The following is a 27,321-nucleotide window of genomic DNA, read 5'->3' as shown; positions in this document are numbered from 1 at the left end:
CACTCCCATGACAAGGAAATGAGAATTATTTGATAAAAGAAAGGTAAGAGTAAATTCCTCGGTTTTCTAAAAATTAAACTCTTTGGATTAAGTGCTGGATTAGACCCGCTAATAAACAAATATAAACCTAATCATTCATTAATTTTCACTCACTCAATCGCTGACAAATATGTGAAACTGATCATCTGATCATCTCTGGCACTCTCTCTCTCTCTCTCTCTCTCTCTCTCTCTCTCTCTCTCTGCTGCAAACTATTGCAAAATGAGCGCAACACGTACTGGGTTTTTGTCATAGTTCAACGATTTGTTTGCAGTTCACATGCTCAGAGTTCTGGCCTTGAATTGTCAAGCAAGGTCCAAGAAGAGCACCACCAAATTGAAACTTTGAGAAACTAGCTAAAAGAAATTATTAAGATGCTTGAGACCGTGAAATACCTCATTGGCACCGTCGGAGAGAGCGGCTACGGCTCCAAGTCCACCGCCGACCAAGTTACTGAGAGCTGCCCCGATCTGCGCTCCATCACGGCCATCATCACAGGTAATGCTTGCTTGTACTCCTGCATGCCGCTATCATGAACGACGAATCTTCACGACCTCTACTGGGCATATATATACATGTCATGTGTGTGTGGGCGCGCGCGTCTGACGTGGGGTTTTTCTGATTTGTATGGGTTCCAACTTTCACCAGGCTCTACGTCTGGGATCGGAGCCGAGACGGCTCGTGTTCTGGCCAAGCGAGGGGCGAGGCTGGTCCTCCCATCGCGAAACCTCGAGGCCGCCGAGGACGTCAAGGCCCGTATCGTGTCGGAATGTCCCGAGTCCGAGATCGTTGTCATGTCTCTCGATCTTAGCTCTCTTGGTTCTGTCCGAAACTTTGTCTCGGAGTTTGAGTCCCTCGATTTGCCTCTCAATCTCCTCGTGTAAGACCCCAGAAACCTTCTTTTTTCCTTTTCTTATCCTTTGTTGTTTGCTTGCCGAGGAAACAGAAGGAGCGGAAAGCAACTCTCTCTTCGTATTTTTCTTTCAGGCTTCATCACATTTTTTTTTAAAGTTTCTCAGCCAAACATACCTGTAAATTAGGATCGATACTGAACTGGCGTAACCCTGTTTTGTATTTGATCTCAGAAACAACGCAGGCAAGTTTGCTCACGAGCACGCAATTTCTGAAGACGGAATCGAAATTACATTCGCCACAAATTATTTAGGTAAGCTATTTAAAAATATAATGAACATTGTTGATTTTGGCAATGAACTATATATAGCTAACAAAATGAGAATTTTCTTGATGAATTAATAGGTCATTTTCTGTTGACAAAGCTGTTGCTGAACAGGATGATTGAGACGGCGAAGAAGACCGGCGTTCAAGGCCGGATAGTGAACGTGTCCTCGGGCATTCACGGCTGGTTTTCCGGTGACACGATCGGATATCTTGGCCTGCTAACCCGAAACAAAAGGTGAAGAACATGAAAGAAAAAGAAAGAACGAAAAAATGACATATCGGGAACTGTAGTTATAATAAGCGGATTATACAAATCGATCGGATAATACAGTACTATGCTTTTGACTCTCTCATGTGTAATTTGCCTCGGTCTCTTCAGCCGTTACGACGCGACACGTGCTTATGCGCTCTCGAAGCTCGCCAACGTTTTGCACACCAAGGAACTCGCTCGGAGACTGGAGGTATATATATATACAGACCCTACTCTAACTCGATCGAGAACAATTTTATTAATTAAAGACAAAAGAAAACAAAAAGAAAAGTGATCAGAATCTGTTCGTTTCTATCTTAATTCTCTTCTTGTTGACCATACTGTAACGAACTGTTCTTCGATAAAAATAATGGTACGTAATACTTTGCAGAAAATGGAGGCCAACGTGACAGTGAATTGTGTTCATCCTGGAATAGCGAGAACCAGACTTACTAGAGAACTTGAAGGCAGCCTTTTCACAGGTTAAAATTAAGAGATCAGTCAGTCTCGATCCTTTTAAATCCAAACTCAAGAAACTCATGTACTGTTTTCTTCCGATGATCATATCAGGATTAAAAAAAGGAGTTAATTATCACACCATTAACGTAAATGATTCTAAAATACTAAAATAATAACTGCATGCTCCAGTTGGGACCTCTACTAATTATAAGTTTAATTAGTTCTGAAATTTTTATGCTTTTTATATATATTATGCAGATTTGAGTTTCTTCTTGGCTTCGAAGCTCCTGAAGACAATTCCTCAGGTATGTCTTATAAGCGCTGGCTAGCTAAATTGGAGATGTGATGATAGATTTTCCATAGTTTTCATTTATTTTCCTATGGTTTCTGGGAAAAACATGCACGCATATATCTATGATTAGCTAGCGGACTGCGATGTATAATGAATATAATTATAGGCTGCTGCTACCGCTTGTTACGTTGGGACTCATCCGACGCTACTAAACGCGTCCGGGAAGTACTTTGTGGACTGCAACGAAGCTTCCACGTCGGAACTGGGATCCAACTCAGCCGAAGCTGAACGGCTATGGTCTGCTTCTGAAATCATGGTTTCTAAAGACCCAAAAGCAGTTTTTGATCAACGCCTTAGTTTAAAAAAAGATAAAAGTAGAGACGATGCATGATCATTAAGAAACAGAGATCAGAAGATCAAGAAGAAGAAGAAGAAGAAGATCATGATCAAGAAGATACACGTACACTAAATCAAGAAGATGCCGTATATATATACATGATAAGTCTTATAAGCGTGTTTAGGTTTTTAAAACGGGTTTGGGCCGCAAGTAGATTAATTAGATTGCTATAATGATACGATGATAATGGGATTGCAGCTATGTTTACTCCATGGGTGGTTTCGTTTGGGAAGGAAAGTGCTTGGTATTTAGTTGGTAACGCCCCGAGTTTGTATTAATAATACATAATTATATAGGACACATCGACATTATATATGGTTTGTTTCTCTGAAGAAAAATATGTTTTTTTTTTTCCCTTTTTAAGAAGAGAGAATAATGCCCCATTCGGACATAAAAATCGATTTTATCTTATCTCATCTCATCATTATAATTTTTTTAAATTTTTACGTAAAATATAATAAAAAATTTAATATTTTCAAATTTTAAAATAATAATGATAATATTAAAAAATAATATTTTAATAATATTTTATTAAACTCATCTAAAATTATCTCATTTCACTATCTAAACAAGATTTAAATGATCAATAAGAACAATATATATATATATATGGTCGGTCGTGGTAACATGTGGGGGTTGATTTTTGAAGACTAGTACTATCTTTGGAGGGTGTTGGTTTGGGGCCGGGCCTACTAACGTGCATGCTTCGAGGAGGGGATGGGAAGGGTCACGCGTTTAATTAATCAAAGGAAAATCAAGATGATCATTGACATGTGTTCCTCTCTTCTGCTTGAATTAATTCTCTAATTTTATAACATTTTTTTTAAATATTGATTGGATTTGGCGATTAGGGTTTTAATTAATTAGAGTGATCAGTAGGATATTATATGTTCTTAAGATTATAATTATGATAATTTGTTTTCGATTATTTAGTTCATGATCTATACGTCTTCAACTCGATCATTTTCCATCTTTAGAAGATCATTAATTAAGATCAATGCCGCGAGCGGGAGCATTAATGACATGAAGCCAGCAACAGAAATTCTAGTTGTTGTTGGGGTTTTGATAATTAACAATACTTGGTTTTTTAATCTTCTCTCTAAAAATTTTCCTGCTGTAGCTGCAAAAAATAAAAATTGTTGATGCATTTTTCCGACGGGGTAAGCGTCCAACGATAGGGTTGGATGATCCACGATGATGGTTTGGGCGTTGCTACGGTGTTAATTAGATGCTCGTGATCCATGAAATAATAAAGTAAGTGAGTTGTAAATGTAGAGACATAAATTCTACTATATTGAGTAATTTTATAGTCTCTCATGAATTCTCATATCTTTCAATACAATGAAAGAAATAAGATTTTCAAGAAGTTAAAAAGAAGATATAGTCTCCCGAGATGGTAGAGAAGCATTCCTTAGAAGGTTGTCCGATCCCCACGTTCACAGTGGTTCATTTCTTTTATAGAGTTCTCATTTATTATTTAGAGATGTTGAGTCGTACTTACCTTATATTACTTTCGTCAATCAACTTTTCTTTTAATCCTGGAAAATGTAATGAATTTTCAATGGGCTAGACCCCTAGCTAGTTGATTTCTTATCCAACAAAAATGAAAAACCGTGCGTGACTGGTAATGACTTTTTCTTCACGAGAATATTACCAAATCCTAATCGCTTATCTTATTAGCTAGCAATAGAGATCTCGCTAATTAACATAAATCAAATAGTAAAACAATTATTACACAGCTAAATTCATGAAGCATATAAATAATTAAATCATCAGCATGCATGCATGATCCCCATGCACATCAAATCATGACCATAAATAAGTTTAAGGTAATTTGAAAGATCATTATATAAATAGTAATTAAATGATTTAAAAATAATAGTAAAAAAAAACCATAATTAACAAAAGTAATTTTCTTATACTCAAAAGAATTAACTACCATCCATAAACCGTGAATAAGTGAATCGCACTTATTATTTTGTTAAGAGTAATGTTACATATACTTACAGTTCTATTTATAATACTCATTAAAACACACACACATATACACAATTAATGCTCGACAGATCTTCCATTAATACTACGAAACATTGGAGAATAAATGTTTCCAGCCCCACAATGGATTTTTCAATTTAATTTCTCTTTGTCCAAAAGCTTGAGTACTTTTGGTAGCAAGCCCGGCCACCATATTAGTTATTCATGAGCATCTACAGCAATCTTCTAGCCCAAGACGCATGCGTTTTGGTAGCAAGCTGCTCACCATATTAGTTATTCCTCCTTGGAGCACCACCAAGAAGTATGAAGCTCCTAAATATTGATCCTACCAAGAAAAATCGCGAGTTTTATTCTTGAACTAGTGTGGTGTAGGACTACTGAGTAGTATTTTTAATAATATTTATTATGTTTGTTGGATGTAAAATGAACTAAGGTCGAACTCGTTAGAAGTCTATTGTTAGAAATAAAAGGAAAAGATAAGCTGATAAAGGAAGAGATAAAAGCCAAAAGTGATTTGACTTAGAGTTACATACAAAAATGTAAAAGTGAGGTAAAGAAAATTGGACTCCACTAAATTGATGACTCCAAACTATAACGAAGACCTCTATAAAAGAAGGTACATCTTAGATCATCTTCTTTACACTCTCTTGAGATCCGGCCCTCTCTTTCTCCATATTTATGCAAGGACCACATATTTTTCAACCCTTCATCAAGTCTAAAGAGCTACATAAAGTCACGAAAGGTTATAAAATCACCAAATATAGTACTACTGGATTTCGTCCTTAAAATACCTATGAAAATATGCATTTATGTCGAACCATGTAAGTCACTATATCTCTCATTTATTTATATTTTGTGTACTTTATTTATTAATTAATTTATAAATGAGCATCTAAATTGAACTCGAGGTTTTTAATTTTAACAAATAAAAAATCATTAATTATGACATTTATATCATTGATATTATTGTCGGAAAGAATGATCAGTAACGAAGAAAATATTCTTCTGTTTTACAAGTGCCGGAAATGGCTGCTTTATATCCAACAAATGGAAAAGAATTAGTAACTAACTATACACCATGATTTGTCCTATTGCTAGCTGAAGAATATTTACAGAGGAATATACTAGGTGAGTGCTGGAGGCAATTATGAGTGGAGGCAGTTATGAGCAATGACTTGTAGTCATTCTGATGAAGTTTGTGCAATACGACCTGTAGCTTCTGTAGCTTGACCAGTGTCTTCTAACACCCCCCCTGCAAGATGGAATGTAGAGATTAACTATATCCATCTTGAGTAAATGTGTTTGCAGGAGGTAGGAAGGAATTGCCTTAGTAAAAATGTCAGCTAGCTGAGTTTGGGAAGAAACATGAGCAGTAGTGATGGATCCTTCTTGGATTTGATCTCGAATTAAGTGACAATCAAGTTCTATGTGCTTTGTTCTCTCATGGAACACTGGGTTTGCAGCAATGTGGAGTGCGGCTTGATTGTCACAATAGAGTAATGTAGCTTGGGGATGATGAATACCAAGTTAATTCACAACATGTGGCTGCCATGGACCTATATTCGGCTTTAGCTGATGAACAGGATACAACTTGTTGTTTCTTGGATTTCTAAGAAACTAAAGAGTTGCCTAAGAAGACACAATACCCTATAGTTGAGTGATGAGAGTTTGGGCAAGATGCCCAATCGAAATCACAATATGCCTTGAGTTGTAATTGAGATGAAGATGAGAGAAGTATGCCTTGACCAGAGGCTGATTTAATGTACCTCAAGGTTTTGTAAATTGCTACCAAATGAGAGGAAGTGGGCTTGTCCATGAATTGACTGAGAAGTTGGACAGCAAAACAGAGATCTGGTCTAATCACAGTCAAGTAAAGGAGTTTGCCAATGAGCCTTCGATATACACTTGGATCAGAGAGTAAAGTGCCTTCATCTTTGCTAAGTTTGAAGTTTTGGTCCATTGGAAGTTTGAGTGGCTTGCAACCAAGCATTCCAGAGTCGGATAGTACATCCAAAGCATATTTTCTTTGACAAATGTGGATTACTTTAGTAGATGTAGCAATTTCTAAGCCCAAAAAATGTCTTAAACAACCAAAGTCTTTTATTTTGAATTGGTTGTTCAAGAAAACCCGAAGGGAAGCAATGCATGTTTGGGAGTCACTAGCAACAATTATATCATCCACGTATACCAATAAGGCAGTGAAGGAATTCCCATCTTATTTAGTAAACAAACTATAGTCAGCTTTAGATTGAAGGAAGCCAAAGAAAATGAGGGATGAGGAAAATTTAGAGTACCACTGCCTAGAGGCCTGTTTAAGCCCATAGAGGCTTTTAAGTAATTTACACACTTGATGGGGTTTCCCTTTGTCATACCCAGGTTCTCATGTAAATTTCCTCTTTTAAATCTCCATTGAGAAAGGTATTGTTTATATCGAATTGATGTAAATGCCATCCTTTAACTGCTGCCACACTGAGTAAACATCGCACAGTTACAATTTTTGCAACTGGTGAGAATGTCTCGGTATAATCAATACCTTCTAGTTGTGTGTAGCCTTTAGCTACTAGTCTAGCCTTTAACCTCTCCACGGTACCATCAGATTTAAACTTAACTTTATACACAAATTTACAATCAATTGCATCTTTACCTGTAGGAAGGTCAGTGACTGTCCAGGTGTTGTTTTGTTCTAATGCAACAATCTTAGCTTCCATAGCTTTGCACCAACCAGGATGTTTTAGTGCTTGCTTATAAGAAGTAGGCTCAGAATGTATGGAAAGTGAAGAAGAGAATGCTTGATAAAGTGGAGTAAATTTATGATAATAAAGGTAATTAGTCAAGGGAAAAATCTTACCATTTGGAGCTGTTATAGCCTTGGACAGCGATTGGTCATTGCTTGTAAGTATGGCTTGCTGACAATGGAAATCTTTTAAATATTGTGGGGTTGTCCTAACTCTAGTGGACTTTCGAAGAGGGGCAGGTGAGGGTTGGTTGGGAGTAGTGGCATGTGAAGTTTCAGAGGAAATGGAAGAAGGTGGTGGGGAGAGGCTGGCAGGCTGAAGTTGAATGGTGAAAATTGGAGAAAAAAATGGAGTGAGTGTGGAATCAAACTGGACAAGTGAAGGAGGGTGGGAGTCAAATGCTGATGGATTTAATGAAGTGGGGAAATGATTTTGTGCATGAGTTTGAAAGGGAAAAATGTTCTCATGAAATACTACATCTCTTGAAATAAAAATTGTGTTTCTTTGAAGATCTAAGAGTTTGTAGCCCTGGATTCCAAAAGGATAACCAAGGAAGACACACTTTTGACCTCTAAGGTCAAATTTCTATCTACCATTTGAAAGTTGGCAGCAAAGCATAATGAACCAAAAACTCTCATATGAGTATAGGTTGATTTTTTGTTAAAAAGAAGCTCATATGGGGTTTTGTTGTCTAGAATGGGTGTGGGAAGTCTGTTAATGATATATGTTGCTGTCAAAACACACTCATTCCAGTATTGTAAAGGTAGACCAGCTTGAAACCTAAGTGCACGAGCTACATTAAGTAAATGTTGATATTTTCTCTCAACAATACCATTTTGTTGAGGGGTTTCAACACAACTTTTGTGATGAATTATGCCCTTTTGATTAAAGAAATCTCTCATTTGAAATTCGGTTCCATTATCACTTCTCAAAATTTGAATTTTGACTCCAAATTGTGTATCTACTAAATTGTAAAAAGATTCAATATATTTTCTGGTTTCAGCTTTGTTGGCAAGTAAATATAGCCAAGTAGTTTTGGAATAGTCATCAACTATGGTTAGAAAATATTTAGAACCATCATGAGCAACTGTAGGACAAGGTCCCCAAAGATCACAATGTATAATTTCAAAGATTCAAGTAGATACATGAGAACTTTCAGGAAAAGGGAGGCGATGAAATTTTGCCAAAGGACAAATGTTGCAAGGCTTATCATTAATATTTGAGATATGTTTGCTTACAACAGGATCATGAATGAGTTTCAGTCGAGGAAAAGATAAATGACAAGGCGATAATGCCATAGGTTAGAGCTGGTTACATCACTAATGGTAGTGTGAAAAGCTGAAATGACTTTGTGTGAGTACTGAGAGAGAGAATTGGTCAAAGCTGAAGGAGAGACATTTGTGCAGAGTAGATGGTAGAGCCCATTTCTTAGTTCACCCTTCCCAATCGTTGTCCATGAAGCTAGGTCCTGAATAAAACAACAAGTGGAGAAGAAAAGCAAGCAACAAGTGAGAGACGTGGCCAACTTAGTGGCATAAATTAAATTGAAAGAAAATGAGGGTACACAAAGAACATCTTTCAAAATAATTATACTGGTTAGATGAATGGTACCAATATGAGTGACAGCAGCTGAACTCCCATTTGGAAGTGTGACTGAATATGAAACATGTGAGGTGATGGTGGTAAAAAAAGAAGTGCTGCAGACCATATGGTCTGTGGCACCTGTGTCAAGAATCCAAGGTGAACTAAGTGTGTGTGTGTTGAGGCAAATGGATGTACTAGACATCTTAGAAGATGGAGTAGAATGCTGCATGCTTGAGTGGGAAGTAGAAGCGGCAATGGAGAGGTCCTTTGGTTGGAGCAAAGCTAGAAGTTGCTGGTATTGCAGCTTAGTTAAACACACATTTTCATCACTAGCATTGTCTGAGGCAGAATCAAAAGAGAGTGCAGCCTGATTTGCAAGAGCATTGAAGTGCGCTGAGGTTTTGAATGGAATTTATGGCCTGGGGAGTAACCGTGCAACTTATAGCACTTTTCAGCAGTATGACCAGATAAATGGCAGTGGGTGCAGACAGAGATTTCTGCATTACCAATTTTGAAACATTTTTCGAAGGTATGGCCAGTGATCTTGCAATGAGTGCAGTAAGGCCTATCTTTCTTGTAAGAAGGGTTAAGTTTAGGGGAAAACTTGGGAGTGGAAAAGGGTCTTTGAGTAGCTAAGGCCATTGATTCAGAGGTTGGAGGATGGGGTTGGGTTATGAGATGATGTCGTTCTTGCTGCTGGATGAGTGAAAAAACCTTGGTAAGAGGTGGTAGTGGGTCTAGCAACATTATTTGGTCACGGGCTTGAGAGTAAGAATCATGTAACCCCATGAGAAATTGGAGTACACAGTCCCGTTGGTATCGGTCTAGAAGGTTTTTCATTGAGCCACAGTTACAAACAGGTAGAGGGTCATAAACCAAAAGTTCATCCCAGAGAGTTTTCAACTTACCATAGTAGATGCTCACTGTGTCGTGGTCTTGTAGAAGGCTAGCTAAGGCTTTCTTTAGTTGATAGATGTGTGGGCCGTTCTGTTGAGAGAAATGGTCTTATAGGTCCAGCCATATCTCCATGGCATTATCCACAAAAATAACACTAGATTGAATTGAAGGGCTGATTGAGTTCTGAAGCCAAGAAACGAGCATATCATTACAACGTTCCCATAATTCGAGTAGGGGATCTGAAGGATCAGTGGGCTTAAGAATCAAGCCAGTGATGAATCCAAGTTTATTCTTCGCACGAAGAGCACGACGCATAGTACGGGACCAAGTTTCATAGTTGTCAGAGGTGAGGGGATCAGAAACTAGCGTAAGAGTTGGGTTATCACTATGGTCTAAACGGAAGGGATTGGATGGATCATTGAGATTAAGGTAGCGGGACAAGGTGTTTGTGGGTTTGTCTGAATGAAAGTGAGGAAAGGTAGGTGGTGGAAGAGGAGGGTTGGTGGGTGGTGGAAGAGGGTCGATGTTCTCCATGAAAAAGAGCTTTCACTGGCTCTCTGATACCATGAAAGAAGACAAAAAAGGTGAAGAAGCAGAGAGCAAGTTGATGGAGAAGGAGAATTGCAATCTTCCTTAATGAAAATATTCTTCTGTTTTACAAGTGCCAGAAATGGCTGCTTTATATCCAACAAATGGAAAAGAATCAATAACTAACTATACACCACGATTTGTCCTATTGCTAGCTGGAGAATATTTACAGAGGAATATACTAGGTGAGTGCTGGAGGCAGTTATGAGTGGAGGCAGTTATGAGCAACGACTTATAGTCATTCTGATGAAGTTTGTGCAATACGACCTGTAGCTTCTGTAGCTTGACCAGTGTCTTCTAACAATTGACTTGAATTAGATTGTTGTGGTTGGATCGGATTTTCCAAGTTTTGATGCCATAAAGATTTTCTAAAACCAACCATATGTTAGGTAACTTTTTCTTGGCAGTTTCTCACTATTACCATGATTGGGTGTGTAAAATCTGCATCTCAGATGATTAGGATATTAGCATGGATTCGTATTTCACGCAGAATATTGTTGGAAACTCATGAGAGGCCAAGGCCAAGGTCATCACATCATATATATATAATCTTCCATGCATCAATCGCGCGCGCGGCCTAGCTCTTCTTTCTCATCGCCATTCTCACTCAACCATGCAACCAATTAAGCTTACGACCCACGACAACTAAACCAAAGAAAATTAAACAGAACAACGTTACAACACTTGGGATTTTGGTTCATGATTTTCCTTTCCCTGATCTACTGGGTTCGACCTTTTCTGACAAAATTATGAACCAACTGGAAAACACTCGGTAAAGTACTAACCAAAAATGCGTATACTATAGTAAAATCCAATCTCCAAAAAAAATCTCAATTGTTTCGAACTTTCTATTTTTGGAATGGAATATTTACGGAATCCTCATAAATAGGATCAAACCTTATTACATGGTATTTACATGGGATTCCTCTTTTTTATTCTTAAGCAGGTCCCCGAGAGGGCTTAGTTGATACATGATTTCTGTTTCGTCTTTTGTTTGTTTCGATAAATATAGCCATGAGATGATCATCTTAGGGTGATCCTTTTGTCGACGGATGCTCCTATTACACTCGTAGTCTCTGAAGGATGAGAACCAACTATGTAGCATCTACATCGAGAATTCAAGTATTGTATACGTCATTAGTCCGATCTTTTGTAGGAACTACCCGTAATAACGAACTTGCAAAATGAATCTGTTTATCATAAAGAGATTCGTTGTTCCTGACCCTGCTTCACCTTAATTGTTATTTGAACAAGTAAAAGTTATGTCTTGGTCCGAGTGGGTATAGAATTTCTCTTCTACATGTCCATGGAGTTTTGAAAAATCCAAACATCTCAGAGATAGATAGAGAGGTAGGAATTTATTGAACGAACCGCACTCCTTCGTATACGTCAGGAGTCCATTGATGAGAAGGGGCTGGGGAAAGCTTGAACCCAATTCCGACAGTGATGAATATAAGCGCAATTGAAATTCCTGGGGAGTTATACATTATAATCATGGAATCGACTCGATCATCAGATTAGAGATTATAAGTTCATAACCCTAGCCCATTCCCATTTTGGGCGGAACAGATCTATTAATTCTTTGATTCCAGTTAGGTAAGAGGGATCTTGAACTAAGAAATAGATTCTAGAAGCTAAAAATAAATAAAAGACCAAGCTACTGAATTATATATGATTTTCCTCTGCCTGATCTGTATGGGTCTTAAAATGTCTCAAATTCTACTCAAATTGATCCTTTAACCAACAACGCGTATATGCAGTAAATGGATATAAAAGCCTGCATGCAGGAAACGCCGATGATGATCTGCAGTTCACTCATCTCAGCTAGCTGACTCAGTAATAATAATGTCGATAATAGCTGGGTCGTTCTTCCAGTAATTCTCACATTATTTTAGGACTGGCAACTGGCTACTGGCAACCCCAATCAATGAATGATCTAGGCTGCTCAAAAATATTTCTGTGCACCTTCTTGTGTGGCTAATAATGTTGCAGACTTGCATTACACTGTACATGACCAGAATTTCTGAAGTTGGTATATGTACTTGGTACGTACCCGAAATTGATTCATGTATGTCTAAATTCTCTCTTGCCTTTTGATGCAATTATGTTTAGCAAAATGGAGCAATTAGATTAAGGGACATATATATATATATATATATATATATTTATATATATATATCTTTCCCGGTGGCTAGGTGGATGGGTGAGACATTTAATATTAATCCCCAGATAACTTTTACATGTTGAGTACACCTTTGACAAATGAGAAATAGGAGCATGCTCATGTGTTCGTCAAGTTGTATTAGAATAATGTAACTTGCATGAGAAATACCACTTCCTTAACCTGCATTAGCACGAAACTCATGTTTTTAGATCAGGTTGAGAAGATCATGGGTAGCAAGAAGTACTGGAAGAGCATAGGCATGCACGTGAACGCTTCTATCACTAAATTAAGCTATATTAATCTAAATTAATAATCTCATTTGTAGATGAGCTGAGGTTAAAGTTAAAAATTAAATAAAATATTGTTATAATATATTTTTTTAATATTATTTTTATTTTAGAATTTAAAAAAATTGAATTGTTATTTTATTTTATGTAGAAATTTGAAAAAATTTTAATGATTAAATGAGATGTGACGAGATAAGTTGAGAGGAGTTGTAAAAACAAAGAGGCTAAACCACCTTTTAACAGTACAATATCTTTCTATTACAATCAAATCAATTATGAGCTAGGAAATTAAACACCAAGTTCGACATGAAGAGATGACATTTTTTTAATTAGTACAAATCAAATCAACAAGGAATCGACAAAGGAGTCCAAAGCTGAGAGTTGATTTTCTGCCTTGAGAAGCTGCTGATATTCCTTGTAAATCTTGTCCAGCATGTCATCTTTGTTGGGTTCAGAAAATTGGTATGGTGGATCACAGACGCCGCTACTAACAAAGTCAGTACTATCTCTGTCACAAGCCGGCTGATCATCATGATCGGCCTCTCCACCTTCAATATCATCTCTGAGATCAGGCAAACACTTCAAAACCTCTTCATGATCATCAAGAACACCTTTATTTCCATCTCCAAGACTAGTTGATGATCCACTTGCCATACCATCAGTACTATTCTTCCTTGTAATTGGAAGTGGTGAAACCCTCATGGCCTTTGGCAGATGAACTTGGGTCGTCATTATTGTTTCACCATAAGCTGTACTATCTTGGTTCTTGTAATTCTTTTGAGTACTGATCTTTGGACCTCTAACACATTCTGATCCTCCTTTTTGGTTGTTCTGATCGTTTCTCGTGTTAATCTTGAACCTTTTGCCTAGATGAGAGTTCCAATAGTTCTTGATCTCATTGTCAGTTCGGCCTGGAAGTCTTCCAGCAATTAGAGACCAACGGTTACCAAGAAGGGAGTGAAGCCGGATAATGAGGTCCTCTTCATCAGGGGTGATGTTTCCTCGCTTGATATCGGGACGGAGATAATTCATCCATCTTAGCCTGCAGCTCTTCCCACACCTAAGTAGCCCTTCAAAGCACAAAGCCAAGTATAGAATTACAATATTGAAAGTTCAACTTCTATATTGAGAAAATGTGCTTTAGATGGCTAAGTTTTATTATGAATGTAACAAAACACACATATAAAGTAAGAAACAGAAGCCCTTTGCTGTAGAATATTCAGGTCGTGAAAGAGAGGAATGAATATATACCTGCTTTTTTAGGCAAAGATCTCCAATGGCCTTCACCATGAGCCCGGATATGGTTAATGAGCAATGTGTCTTCTTTGGCAGTCCATGGTCCTTTCTGTAAACCAACTTTTGAACAACATGGAGCTCTTCCCATCTCTCCCCTTTCGCACTTGGGATATCACAAAATCATATGCTTTGTTATTTGAGAGATATGGAGAGAGAGAGATCAGAGAGAGAATAAAAAGAGATCAAAACAGGCCTAGTTTTCTCTACCATATCGTGAGGATGTGATGAAGGTTCAAAAATATATATTCTTGGAGATCAGGATCATGCAGTTTTTATTGTAGAACTAAGTGGGGTTTTCCCTTTTATTTTTCTTGTTACTTGGGATATGGGGATATGGGCATGCTTTTAGTGGGTAATATATGGTGTGGGGTAAGACCATGTTTGGCCAAAAAAAAAAAAACTGGTTTGCCCCTCTAGCTAGTATATATGTCGTAGTGCAGATTTTCTCGACTAATAATGTAGTATTGATCTTATGCCGACGTATGTGCATGCAATTTTCACATCAACGACCAAAAGATCATAAAGAATCACATGATCTGGCAATCGAAGTAGCTATTAATCCTTTGAGGTTGACTGTTCTAAAAGTGCCACGTACACACTACTATGGTGGACTGTAAAACATGATCCATTTCTTTTAAGTATATACCAGATCAGACGTACGTCTTTCCAAAATTGGATGCAATAATCGGTGAGAACCTCTCTCTCTCCCCCCAAAATGACTCAGCTTAGAATTCACGCAACTCTGCCAAGCTTGTGTTTTTCCTTGCATTTGATAAGAACTATTATTTGTTAATTGCCATAATGAGAATCGAATCATTTTCACTAGTTATTAGCTGTTATGAATATGGGTCGATATTTCACAATCAAACAATCAGAGCGGGCCCATATGTTTGCTTTGCCCTTAGTTACAAGTAATTAAAGTCAGTCTTCTTCTTCTTCTTTTATTTAATTTTATTCACTCTTACCCATGATCTATTAAATAATACTGGAGATTTGGTAGGATAATTGAGCCTAACTTTATCATTTTTCTTCCACATTTCCTTTTTGGCATGACACTCAATATTGAATTGCATAGCCATGCATTCACCAAGTTGGCATGTAAAACCTACTCCCTGCTGCAATCTGATCATGATAAAGAGGCCGGTGGTTAAAGAAATCTAGTAATGATCATGAAGAAAGGGAAAAGCAGTGCATCAAGATCTGGGTTCAGTACTGCTTTTTGGGGACAATAGTCCAACGCTAGCTAGCTATATATTGATCTTCTAGGTTAGTTGGTAAAAATTCAAAACCTATATTGCTGGTTTTCTAATGTTCATCACCCATAAAGGCAGCTGCTATACTGGGGAGTTGCATGCATGATAGCCTTTATTATAGTCCAACAAAACGCTGAGTGATCATTAATGAAAAGCATCATATAAATTCAGGAACACAGGTCCATGGTACGTCTCGCATGGTAACTTGCACGATGAATAAAGCATTTTCCTTTATGAGTATAGATTTTAATTATACATTTATAATAAGGCAGGCGTAGCCGTAGGTACTGATCAACTGCACCCTTTGTCTCTGGCCAGCTTATATCTGCCTTGGATGACTTATTAGGCCTTTTTCTTCCTAATTCCCACATTCATAAATGCAAGCTGGTTTCTGGGTAGGAACTAGACCCTCTTTAATTCTTCGAAAATGCTTGATACAGTACTGAAAATGGATGAAAAAAAAAACAAACGAAGTACATACAGTTGGTGCAGTACTGTCACGGCTCTTCACAGGAACTCTTCACTATGGAGATTCTTTATAAGAATGAGCGGAGTAATTTTAAAATTATTAATTAAAATTAATGACAGTGATTTTGGATCCAATGGAGTTTATGGTGGTACTTAATTGTTGTAAGTAGTTTCTGATCCCCATGATAGAGTTGGTCATGGAAACTCAAAACTCAAAACTCAAAAGCAGACCCCTGGCTAGCCACTTCAGTACATCCTGTACTTCGCAGAAGAATCTCTGAAATATGCCATTCCTTTACAACCATTATTGTCTCCATCACCACTCTATTATTGAGGAAAGAAAACTTTTAAAAAATAAAATAAAGTAAAAGTAATTGCATTTGTATTTAGGGAGAGAAAGTGACATGCTAACTCTCCTCCGGGGCCCTACATACCTCATTAAACACCCACAGAAAAATCATGTTAACTCTCCTCCTAATCAAGCAAGGAAGGCTAAAAAATAAAAATAAAATAAAATAAAAAAGGCTATGGACTGGTCTGGTGAACATTCGCTGCCTAGTAGTCTTAGGGTCTTTTTCACCGGGTAGAATTGGCTTTCCTTATTTGCAGATTATGGTAATGGGGTTCCTAGTAAGTTCATTTTCCTGGTTTTATTTGTTTCTCTAATTCTTATTTGCTTATGTCTTTGTTTGCAGGATTTCTTTGTTTTGTCTAGGGTTGGAGTTACTAACTTACTGGTATTTTGTTATGTAATTGTATGAATTAGTAATTTTGATACCTGGGTTTGGTTTTCTTGTTGATAATGTATCCCCTAAGTATCTTGTTGTAACCCTGATTTTCCTCCACCACAAGTGAGAATTATCAATAAAATTGAGTTACCGTCATTTTCTTAAAAAAAAAAAAAGAATAAAGAAAGAAAGAAGAAGGCTATGGGATCTCACCAGCCTCGTAAAAGAGCTTGACTTTGTTCTTTGCTGTGCAGTGAATACCTTCTACAGATATATTCAGAATACTTATTACAACAAATAAAACTGAAATAACTTTAGAGTAGTTGGCCTCATCTCACACAAAAATCACTTTTTTCATAAGCAAAATGGGGAGATTTAAAAAATAGTATATGAGTTTTAAGTAGGTGTGTAATTTTAAACCGGAAAACCGGTCTGGACCGGACCTGACCGGACCGGTTTTACCAGTTTTGAACCGGTCCGGTCCGGGACCGGTTCCAAAAATCCTAAAACCGGCTAGTTCCGGTCCGGTTCAGGTTTTAAGATTTTTGGAACCGGACCGGACCGGTTCATAAAAAAAATATAAAAAAAAATATTTTTATATATAAGTTATTAAGTTTTATACAATATATTTTATATATATATATTAATATATAAATTTATAAATTTATATGTGAAATTTTTATATATAATATATATAATTATATATATTCATATATGAAATAATTTCATATTATAATTTATAAATTATTACATTAAATGTTAATACTAATATATAAGTTTATAAATAATACTAATAGTCTAATATAGATTATATAGACTATAGTTATACTTATAATTAATACTAAAAGATTTTACTAAAACTTTATAACTAATACTAATATTAAATATATAGTTTATAACTAATACTAATATATAACTTATAACTATACTAATAGTCTAATATTAATACTATTATATAGTCTAATATATTATTTAGCTTTACTAATATATAAGTCTATAACTATTTAATTAATAGTCTAATACTAATAGTTTAATATAGACTATAGTTATACTTATACTAATATAGTTATACTAAATCACTATAGACTATAGTTATACTTATACTAATATAGCTATACTAAATCACTAAAAGTTTATAACTAATACTAATATATAGTTTATAACTAATACTAATATATAACAATACTAATAGGCTAATATTAATACTATTATATAGTCTAATATATTATATAGCTATACTAATATACAAGTCTATAACTATTTAACTAATAGTCTAATACTAATAGTTTAATATAGACTATAATTATAATTATACTAATATAGTTATACTAAATTACTATAACTAATACTAATATATATAATATAACTATACTAATAGACTAATATTAATACTATTAATCTATTATATAGTCTAATATATTATATAGCTATACTAATATATAAGTTTATAACTATTTAACTAATATTAATAGTTTAATATAGACTATAATTATAGTTATACTAATATAGTTATACTAAATCACTATAACTAATACTAATATATAACTATACCAGTAGGCTAAATGTATATTACAAATATTTATATATAGTTACAAATATTTATATATATAACTATACTAATATTAAATTTATTACAAATATTTATATATAGTTATATTAAATTACTATAGTCTATTAAATGTATTACATTGAAAATATATTAAATGTATCAGTATTACAAATATTTATATATAGTTATATTAAATTACTATAGTCTATTAAATATATTACATTGAAAATATATTAAATCAAAATGTATCAGTATTACAAATATTTATATATAGTTATATTAAATTCATAATATCATTTAAGAATAAAACACAGTCACGCAAGCTTCAGCCGACCCTTCATTGAATCATTACTCATTAGTCATTGACTAATGACTCATTAGTCTGTAGTCATTACACTTCAAGTCTTCAACCTTAAAAAGTTAGAAACTAAAATCGCAGATCGCCGCTCCAGTGCTCCAAGCCTTCAGCCTCCAGCCTCTATCTCTCACGCACACGCAGCACGACAGCACCGTTTTCAGCTCAAATCTCAATCTCTCCCGCTCTCAGTCTCAAATACTCTCTCTTCTCTCAGTCTCGTCTCTCTCGAGTCCAGTGTCTCACTCTCTCTAGTCTCTAGTCTTCTCTCAACTCTCTCGGAGTCTTGCCGTCTCTCTGCCGAATCTGCCCCTGGGTTTTTTTTTTTTTTTTTGAAATTACATATTAAGATTTATGTGATTGGATTTTGTGGTATTAAGATTTTTGTGATTAGGTTTTGTGATATTGAGATTTTTGTGAATATGTGATTGGGTTTTCAGTTTTGTGATATTAGGATTTTTGTGATTGAATTTTGTAATATTAGGATTCAGTTGAGGATAATTTACATTTTTAAAAAATCGGAAAACCGGACCGGACCGGACCGGAAATCTGTAAAAGCGGAAGTACCGGTTTAGGAGGATAACCGGTGCGTAATCGGTTTTTGAAAAATACAAAACCGGTACATACCGATTCGGTCTTAGATTTTATTTAAAACCGGACCGGACCGGACCGGTTACAACCCTAGTTTTAAGTCAAAAAAAGGTTCATGCACTACAAAAAAATGGGACTAGCTAGAGACGACTCAGACGAGTTCTTGTGACAAGCTAGCAAAACAAAGCATGGTGTCCTTGCATGGAAGGATCCAATTCCAGAATACTCTGCAAATTTCAGCCATTTTAAAATTTTCAGCAGCATTAATCTAGAAAAGGGAAACCCAAAGAAACTGGTGACAACAGAAGTAGTCCAAAAACATATATACACATGGAACTCCATAAGTTTGAGCTCGCTCCTTGAACAAATCAAAGAATCATCTAATTTTATGATCTATATGTTAGAATCCAATACAAAAGCAGTCCATAGCCTCCTCCTTTTGACACGTAGCTAGCTGGACTGCAGTCAGATCGGAAAATCTTTGCCACATGGCATGCTCTGACTGGAGTATAATACATTTGTAATATGTGAAGGGTCCACAATAGATACCCCTTTACAAACAAAAAAAAAATAGTAGAAAAATGATACTATGGTCTTCTATACTACACTGCACATGCAAGACTTAATTGAGAATCCAAAACCCCTTGCAGTTCTGCAACAACAAGAATCAGTACTGTCTAGTGCTGCCCAACAACTGAAACTTTAAGATCTGATGGTCTTCCGAAACCAAAGAGAAACCCATTTAATTACATTACATCCTAATCCGTCCACTCGGGCCTGCTGTCACGACCAAAATGCCCCACATCTTGGGAAAGAAAACATACCCTGGCAAGAACTCTTCGAAATCTTGTCCTAGGATCTGCAACAACAAAGTTGCGAATCTAGGATGTAAGGCCTGACCATTTTGTCAAATCCGTTCTTCAAAGACGAACAGGTAACCCATAGTTGTGATACGTTCTAATCCGCCCATCCCAGCTTGCAGTCACAACCACAAACCCCCACATGTGGGGAGAACTAAACATGCCCTGGCAAGCACTCTTCAAGATTTTGTACTCGGATTTGCATATTGCAGGTGAAATGGTTATTGGACTGGAATTGGAAAGTTTCTCCTCAGGCCAAGTGGCAGATCCCTTTGGCAAAGACTCCAATAAAAACCCACGGCTACGAGAGAAACAGTCGGGAGACGAGAAAGTTGAGTTTTGGCCTGAATTCTCATCCAAGCTGCGGTGTTTCCACCCATTTTTTGTACTACTTCCCCAAATATCTAAGCTCAATGTTGGGGATGGAAGTGCTCCTGACGTTGTTTGAATGCCATTCCAAGGTATAGCAATGGATGCATCGTGGGATTGGAAACTCTCAGTAGACCAAATAGTCTTTACTCGAGAAGAAGTCCTCATGTCCTGGCTTGTAACGTTCCAGAGGTAGACATTTGAATCATCGCTTGCTGACACAATGTGTTTACCATCTAAGGTAAAAGAGGCAGACATCTGGCTTCCAGCATTTCGAAGACCTAACAATAGAGGACGAGAAAAGTTAAGAATGAAAGATCAGAATCATTAAAAAGTCACATTGTTTAACAAATGGAGATTACATGTACAAAATTATTGAAATTAAGAATTTTCCAAGCAACTAAAAGAACCCTTTCCAGACTTCAAGATAAAAGAAAAACGCAAGTTATGATAAGACAGAAAGCCTACCCTTGAATTTGCAAATGATATCAACCCCCGAAAGAATACGGACCACTGAATCAGCAGAAGTGACCATTACTTTGCTCGGTTCATTTGGGGAAAACTAAAAAGTCAAGCCATAATAGTTTAGTTATAATCAGTAAAAGAAAGGAGTAAGGATTGTAGAAATTATACAACAAAAATGTCAATAATCCAACAACCTGAAAGCCAGTTATCCTCTTTCCTAGAGACTTCTTCTTGCCCTGTAAGCATATTTGAACATTCAGTTGCAGATGAGCATCTGAAACCAAACAAATACATGACACATTAGCACCAGATGATGGCATCTTTTCTGAGATGATATATTCTCAAAATGTAAGATTTTGATAATGCTTCAATGCTCTGCAGTTATAAATACAGCATCGGGCATTTTCAGCCATTCTAATCTGATGCAGCCACGGAAGAAAAAGATTGGCAGGCATTGATAGCCACTCGTAACTTCATACTGACTTGACTACATGTAAGGCTAAAATAAGGTATCTTCACCCATTCCATAGATGATTGGGACTACTAACTTCATACTGACTTGACTACATGTAAGGTTAAAATAAGGTATCTTCACCCATTCCATAGATGATTGGGACTACTGTAATCTGTTGACTGTTACGCTTGTCATGAATTGACTCAGTTTGCTCATCTACCAATATTTTTGAGTTTGGTCAATGATCTCAATACCATTTTCCCAAAGAGCATGGCTAACGAGAATAAATAGTCAAATTTGTACATCCAGGTTCTAATAATTTTGAGTTTTCTTACTTATCAAAAAATAATTTTGAGTTTTCTTTCCAGGGCAATAGCTCTAGATTTTAATGGGCTTAATGTTTATGATTTCCTTGAATCTATTTCTTCTTCCTAGCTAGGAGTTTTCTCTTCTATATATCCAGTGTACTTGGCTACACCTATTAATATTAATAAAATTTGTACTCATCAGACAAACAATAATTTCGAGTTTTTGTTGCATGAGATTAACCATAATTTTGGGCTTTAACTTTAGAACTTATGGGAAGTTTTGTTATGAGGGAGATCTATAATATTTTAGTGAGTGGAGCTAGAACTTTTAACTTTTAACTGTGTGTGAAGATAAACAATACTTCAATAAGCTATTACCAGATGTGTAATATTTGCCCGTCCAAGACTTGAAAACAGTGAGCAGAGCTTAACCCACTCCATTATACACTATCGAGATATAAGTTAGCTTTGCACAGCAAACAAGGGGAAAAATGGATCTGGCCTGAACTCATGCATACCTGTGGTATCATAAAATAGACAGTTCCCGGTCAAGGTGCCCACAATTCCTCCCTGTAAAAGTTGATTATCTGAGTCTTTCATGTTGAATATTGAAAGTGAAAAGCTAAAAAACAAGAAATTTACCAGACCTTTCCATCAGGCTGATAACACACAGCAGTGACTATCTCCCTGGTATCAATATAATCAACAACCTTACAGCCAACAGTTTCCCAGATGCGAACTTTTCCATCAATTGAACCGCTGATGAAGTACTTATCATCCACGGGATTAAAATCAACACATGTCACTGCACCAATCATAGCAGTATAACAATCGTTTTGAAATGACTCAAACCAATATGGGAAGAACAGACTGAGATCATACCAATTTACATTAACTTAACACAAACCAGTTATATGGCAGCCCCAAATTGCACCAATGTGGAAAATGGTCCCTATTTGGCAAGTGTGTGGTATTTGGAGGGAAATGAATTATAGACATTTTAAGACTCGCAAGGGACACTGGAGACTTTACTCCTTGATAGATTGTAATGGGCTGAGTTTTCATGATTTTCTCATCCCTTTTCCTGTTTCTAATCAAGAGTTCCTCTTGTATACTACTCATGTGCTTGGACTATGCCTTTTGGGTTTTTAATAGAATCTCTGTTTGGTTATTTTTTTTAATTTAAAGAAAAAAATTACCACAAAGCAAAATATTGAACGAATACACGTAACAGATACAAGCAAAGAATCAGCAAGAGGCTCACCATAATTATTATGAGAAAAGATCCTTAGGCATCTGTCACATCCCACTTGCCATAGACGAACAGTCTTGTCGACAGAGGACGACAGGAGAAACTGTGGCAAACACCAAAAAAAGAAAAGAAAAATAGCATTAATATTCATCGGGTTTGGGAAACCAATATGCTAGAAATATATCAACAGATGGTGAAGAAGTCCAAGAAGACTTGCATAACTCCAAATGATACTAACCCCATTTGCAGACCATGAGAGATCCAAGACGTCACCGAAATGTCCTTGGAACTCATGTAGGGGCTTCTCTAATATCCGGAAGACCTTTGGTGGGAGAATGACACAAGTCGAATCTGATGATTTCCTCAATTTCTCCATCTTCCCTAATTTCCCTCCATCCACGTCAAGAGGAGCCAATTCAGAAAGATGATTCATTGTGAAGTATACACAAGAAGGATCCATTCCTGGAGCATCGAAGTTGTCTGATCTCTCATCTTCGACTACCTTCCACACGCGAACAATTCTATCTTTCCCAGCACTCGCCAAATACCGTCCGTCAAGACTGAACTTCATCGTCAATATTGACCCCTTATGTGCTAGAAATTCCTGTCCAGCATAAAGGGAAGACAGTTCCTTGGACCGCTTTTTATAGGGATGAACCCGAACTCTTTGCATCCCCAACTCTAATGTTTGTTCCGCATCACCAGGTTTCGAAACAGCAGTATCAACAATGCAGCCTGCTGCACCTAATTTCCTAAGCCAACCCCTCTTCACTTTCTTCTTCGCGTTAACCAAATACCTTGCCTCATCAACTTCTCTATGCAAGTGATGCTGAACCAAAGGAGATGGCCCAAAGATTCTCGGAAAGTCTTCAAAACTCACCGATCGATTGGAACCCACTTCATGTAGACTGCTGAGCATCCCATCCCGATCCGGTTCATTCACAAGGAACTCAGTTCCATCGTCCAAATTCTTGGTTTTACCCACAAAACTATCTTCCGAAGCAACATTTTCTAAAGATTGTGACACTTCATCTGACATGGTAGACTTACTCGATGGAAACACTTCCTCAAAACCCGATGTTTTCAGCACAGCCCCGCTATTTTCCATGATTCTATCAACATCCGTTTCAATTTTTTCATCTGATCCATCTCCCAAATCCTCTCTCATAACTGAATTACAATATATACTTAACCCCATCAATTTTAAGAACCTATGTCGGCGCTCTTGTACACTCTCCGGGTTCTTAGTCCAAATCTCATCACAAAAACTACCCAAAACGGTATCAAAGTTCCCAATACTGGAGCTGCTGTTCTCGGAGCAATCCGACCCCCAATCCGACACAGAAGATAACTCCTCGCATGTATCATAAAATTGATCCTCTTCCTCTTCAGAGTAACTCCCCATATCTTGCTTTCAACCCATTACATCCTGATTACTACCCAAAACAAAAATAAATTAGACTCTCAATTATGTTCTACATTCTCTAAATGGAACAGATTTTCCCAAGACAAAACAAAAATAAAAAAAATCAAACAACACTCAAGACTCTCAAATCCGTTGCATAGGGAATAGAAACCCCCATCATTGATCTTGCAGCAATCTAATACATTCAGTCAAAAAAGATCACCAAACCATGGAGGCTAAAAACAATAACAACTACCCTTTTGACTCTCCTGCAAAGGTATTAACTTCAAAAACATTGCATTCAAATCAAACCCGCGATAGATTAGTTTCTAGAAAACACAGAAATCACGTGACAAACTTCAATTGCAACCAAAAAGGGGAAGTTTTGCTCACCTGGGTAATGATGAAATTTCGGTCAAAACCCATAAATCCTCTAGGGATTCTCACTTTTGCTTTGCAAGACTCTCTCTCTCGTTCTCATCCACAGGAACGAACGGGGAGGCAAAGAACAGTAGAAAATGAATACAACAAACTACACTAAAATCAAATAAAATATAAAATTAAATATGATAAGAATTGAGCTTTGCCTCGGTTTGAGCGTCTGTACGAAGAAAACGCTCTGGAGTTAGCAGAAAAAAAACCCTATGGTCTTCTCTCTCTCTGTGTTTTATTTGTATGTCGGTCTTTGCTCTAATAATTTTTTTTTTCGGGTCGTTGGCACTCTTTGTTCGTGCATTGGGTGCCGATAACTTCGCAATTACGGCTCTCACTGTTAAATATCATTAACTGTTAAATATCATTAACAGTTGCTTTTGTTCGACCAACTGTGCACAAACAATGAAAAGTAGCCGAAGTTCAGATTGCATTCCTTCACCATTTATTTTTTATTTTGCATTGTTTTTTTAGAGAATAATGATATTTAACCTCCTCCTTGTTCTTCTTCTTTTTTTTTTTAAAGAAAAACAGTGGATTCTGGTGGGAATATTAAACATTTTTCAGAGAGATTATGGGAATCTGTTGAGTATTTGGAAAATAATGTGGTCGATAAAATTGGAGTTAACAGGATGCTGCTTATCTACAAACGTCACACGACTTGGTTTTCGTCATTGTCGAATAGCTTTTCTTGTACGCGACCATGCATTATTCTAACAATCGTTCTAAGTTCTACCTACCACATCGCTTATTATCTTTCTTTCTTTTTTTTTTCCTACTAAACAAATATTATAACCAAAATTTGGATAATGTGAGTTATTTCTTGGAGTGGTTTCACAATATATTGGTTTAAAAAGAAATTTAAATGTTATAAAAAACTTTATTATTATTTTTTCAATACAATTTAGTTTTAGATATCTTGCGGTTCATAATTCACAGCCTTTTTTACACCTAACAATATAAAAATATCCTTATTTCAAATATGGTCTTTTTAAAAATTTATTTAAAATAAGAAAAAATATATTTATAATAAGAAAATAGATAGAGATAAACTGACTCGGGATATGGCACGTATCCTGTCATCACAATTTTTTTTTTTTTTTTTTCACTTTTTTCTTTCCCCTCACCCCAGTCCCCCCGCTTTCCAAACCCCCACAATACCCGAGCCGAGAGAGAGCGCACTGATTCGGGTTGTGCGATTCCTTTATTTTCCAGCAGCTTTCTGTTTTGCAAAGAATACTTTTTTACACGGGAATATTTAAGAAGTGTTAAAAATATTTGTGAATAATAAAAAAATAATAATAATAAATTAATAATAAAATAGATAAAAAAAAAAGATAAAAAGTAATAATAAAGTAAAGAATAGTAATGAGAGTACTTGAGATATTCTCACTTATCCAATACAATATTTTCATGTATTAATATCTTAAGTAATGATATAAATCTTAAATAGATAAGTCCTATATAAGTCTTTTGTAAAAAAGTAGATCTTACTAATAAAGAATATTTTTTTTACACTTTTTTACGTGGTGTCTACTTTTTCACAAGGGTTTGTATAAGGCTATTCTATTTAAGATTTATACAAATCATTTCTATAATATCTTAGTTTCTTTAAATATTTTATATAATATATAATATATATTTTATAATAAAAATAATTTTATAATTTCAAATCAATTTTAAATTTTAAATTTTAAATTTTATGAAATTTATTTTGATAAAGTGCTTCTCGAAAATAATATATTACACGCCAACTCTTGTAAATATAACAGAAGCTGTAGACGTCCCTTCTTTCGTCTCTTTCGTTGACCGGAAAGGACGACTTTTACGGGCGAAATCTAATGGGAAATACGTTCCTACGTGTCAAGCAACGAGTTTGACTTTGAACTTTTCATTGTTATTTATGATCATTCTTTAGCCAATGGGCCCAGACACGAGTACACGACCAAGCAAAGGAAACCGATGGTTTGAAATTTCAACATGGAATTATATATTGTAGATGCAAAATATTTTTTAAGTTGTTTTTATCACCAATATGTCAAAATGAGAGATTGTAAATATAAAAACTTGGCTAAGACTAAGTGATTAAATTGATAAATTTATATAGGATTAAGTAACTAAAATGATAGAATTTATCAGATCATGAAATTGGTAATTTTGGATGAATATAAATTATTTATTGACTTTATCTATTACAATATTAAGTTTATTTAAGTGGTAATAGAGGTTGTTTAGATAAGTTATAAGCAGAGAAATCGAGTATCAAGGAATCTGTACTTATCTAAAGAAGAGGCTGATCTAAAATCTGTTACTGCAGTGAAGAGTTATCGTGGATGTCAGCATTTATCAAGAGACGTCTTCGCAATAGACTCGCCCTGTCAACAGAGTCATATTGAAACTAAAACTACTTTTCGACTGTTTATTTAAAGGATTCTATTAGTTAGAATCGGTAGACATTCAAATTTAGATATTTTCTAGATCACTTTCTAGTTCATATTTTGGTGAGAAAATTTCTTAGATAATTTTTCATATTATTTCTCTCAAAAAGTATGATCGTGCTCCATGTTAGAGAATTAATTGGTCGAGTTTCAGCTACTGGAGTTCCAAGAGAAAAGTCAATGTTTGAAGATCATCAAAAATTATGGCTGCTACTGCGATAAAAGATAAATG

General features: G+C 35.9%; 3 protein-coding genes across 3 annotated transcripts; 1 reads left to right on the top strand and 2 right to left on the bottom strand.

The window, feature by feature from the left end:
• The first annotated feature begins 233 nt into the window (after positions 1–233).
• On the top strand, positions 234–2,914 carry LOC121237936 (short-chain dehydrogenase TIC 32 A, chloroplastic-like). Its single transcript, XM_041134869.1, has 8 exons — positions 234–537; positions 688–919; positions 1,125–1,204; positions 1,297–1,453; positions 1,598–1,679; positions 1,860–1,950; positions 2,186–2,232; positions 2,386–2,914. The coding sequence occupies exons 1-8, from the start codon at positions 414–416 to the stop codon at positions 2,608–2,610; spliced, it is 1,038 nt and encodes a 345-aa protein (XP_040990803.1). The 5' UTR covers positions 234–413; the 3' UTR covers positions 2,611–2,914.
• A 10,164-nt stretch (positions 2,915–13,078) lies between these two features.
• LOC121237163 (MYB-like transcription factor 4) lies at positions 13,079–14,478 on the bottom strand. The gene is made up of 3 exons (XM_041133772.1): positions 14,118–14,478; positions 13,412–13,936; positions 13,079–13,375 (listed from the first exon to the last, which is right to left on the bottom strand). Exons 1-3 carry the CDS (start codon positions 14,248–14,250, stop codon positions 13,206–13,208), a joined length of 828 nt encoding a protein of 275 aa, XP_040989706.1. The 5' UTR covers positions 14,251–14,478; the 3' UTR covers positions 13,079–13,205.
• Positions 14,479–19,467: 4,989 nt separating this feature from the next.
• On the bottom strand, positions 19,468–24,959 carry LOC121237161. Its single transcript, XM_041133771.1, has 8 exons — positions 24,613–24,959; positions 23,053–24,243; positions 22,827–22,917; positions 22,210–22,367; positions 22,081–22,132; positions 20,995–21,074; positions 20,804–20,897; positions 19,468–20,616 (listed from the first exon to the last, which is right to left on the bottom strand). The coding sequence occupies exons 2-8, from the start codon at positions 24,217–24,219 to the stop codon at positions 20,027–20,029; spliced, it is 2,232 nt and encodes a 743-aa protein (XP_040989705.1). The 5' UTR covers positions 24,220–24,243; positions 24,613–24,959; the 3' UTR covers positions 19,468–20,026.
• Positions 24,960–27,321: the final 2,362 nt, after the last annotated feature.

The sequence above is a fragment of the Juglans microcarpa x Juglans regia genome, chromosome 6S, assembly GCF_004785595.1.
Source record: "Juglans microcarpa x Juglans regia isolate MS1-56 chromosome 6S, Jm3101_v1.0, whole genome shotgun sequence".
NCBI lineage: Eukaryota > Viridiplantae > Streptophyta > Magnoliopsida > Fagales > Juglandaceae > Juglans > Juglans microcarpa x Juglans regia.
Note: the sequence above shows the minus strand (reverse complement) of the source record. Positions and strands in the feature narration are given on the sequence as shown.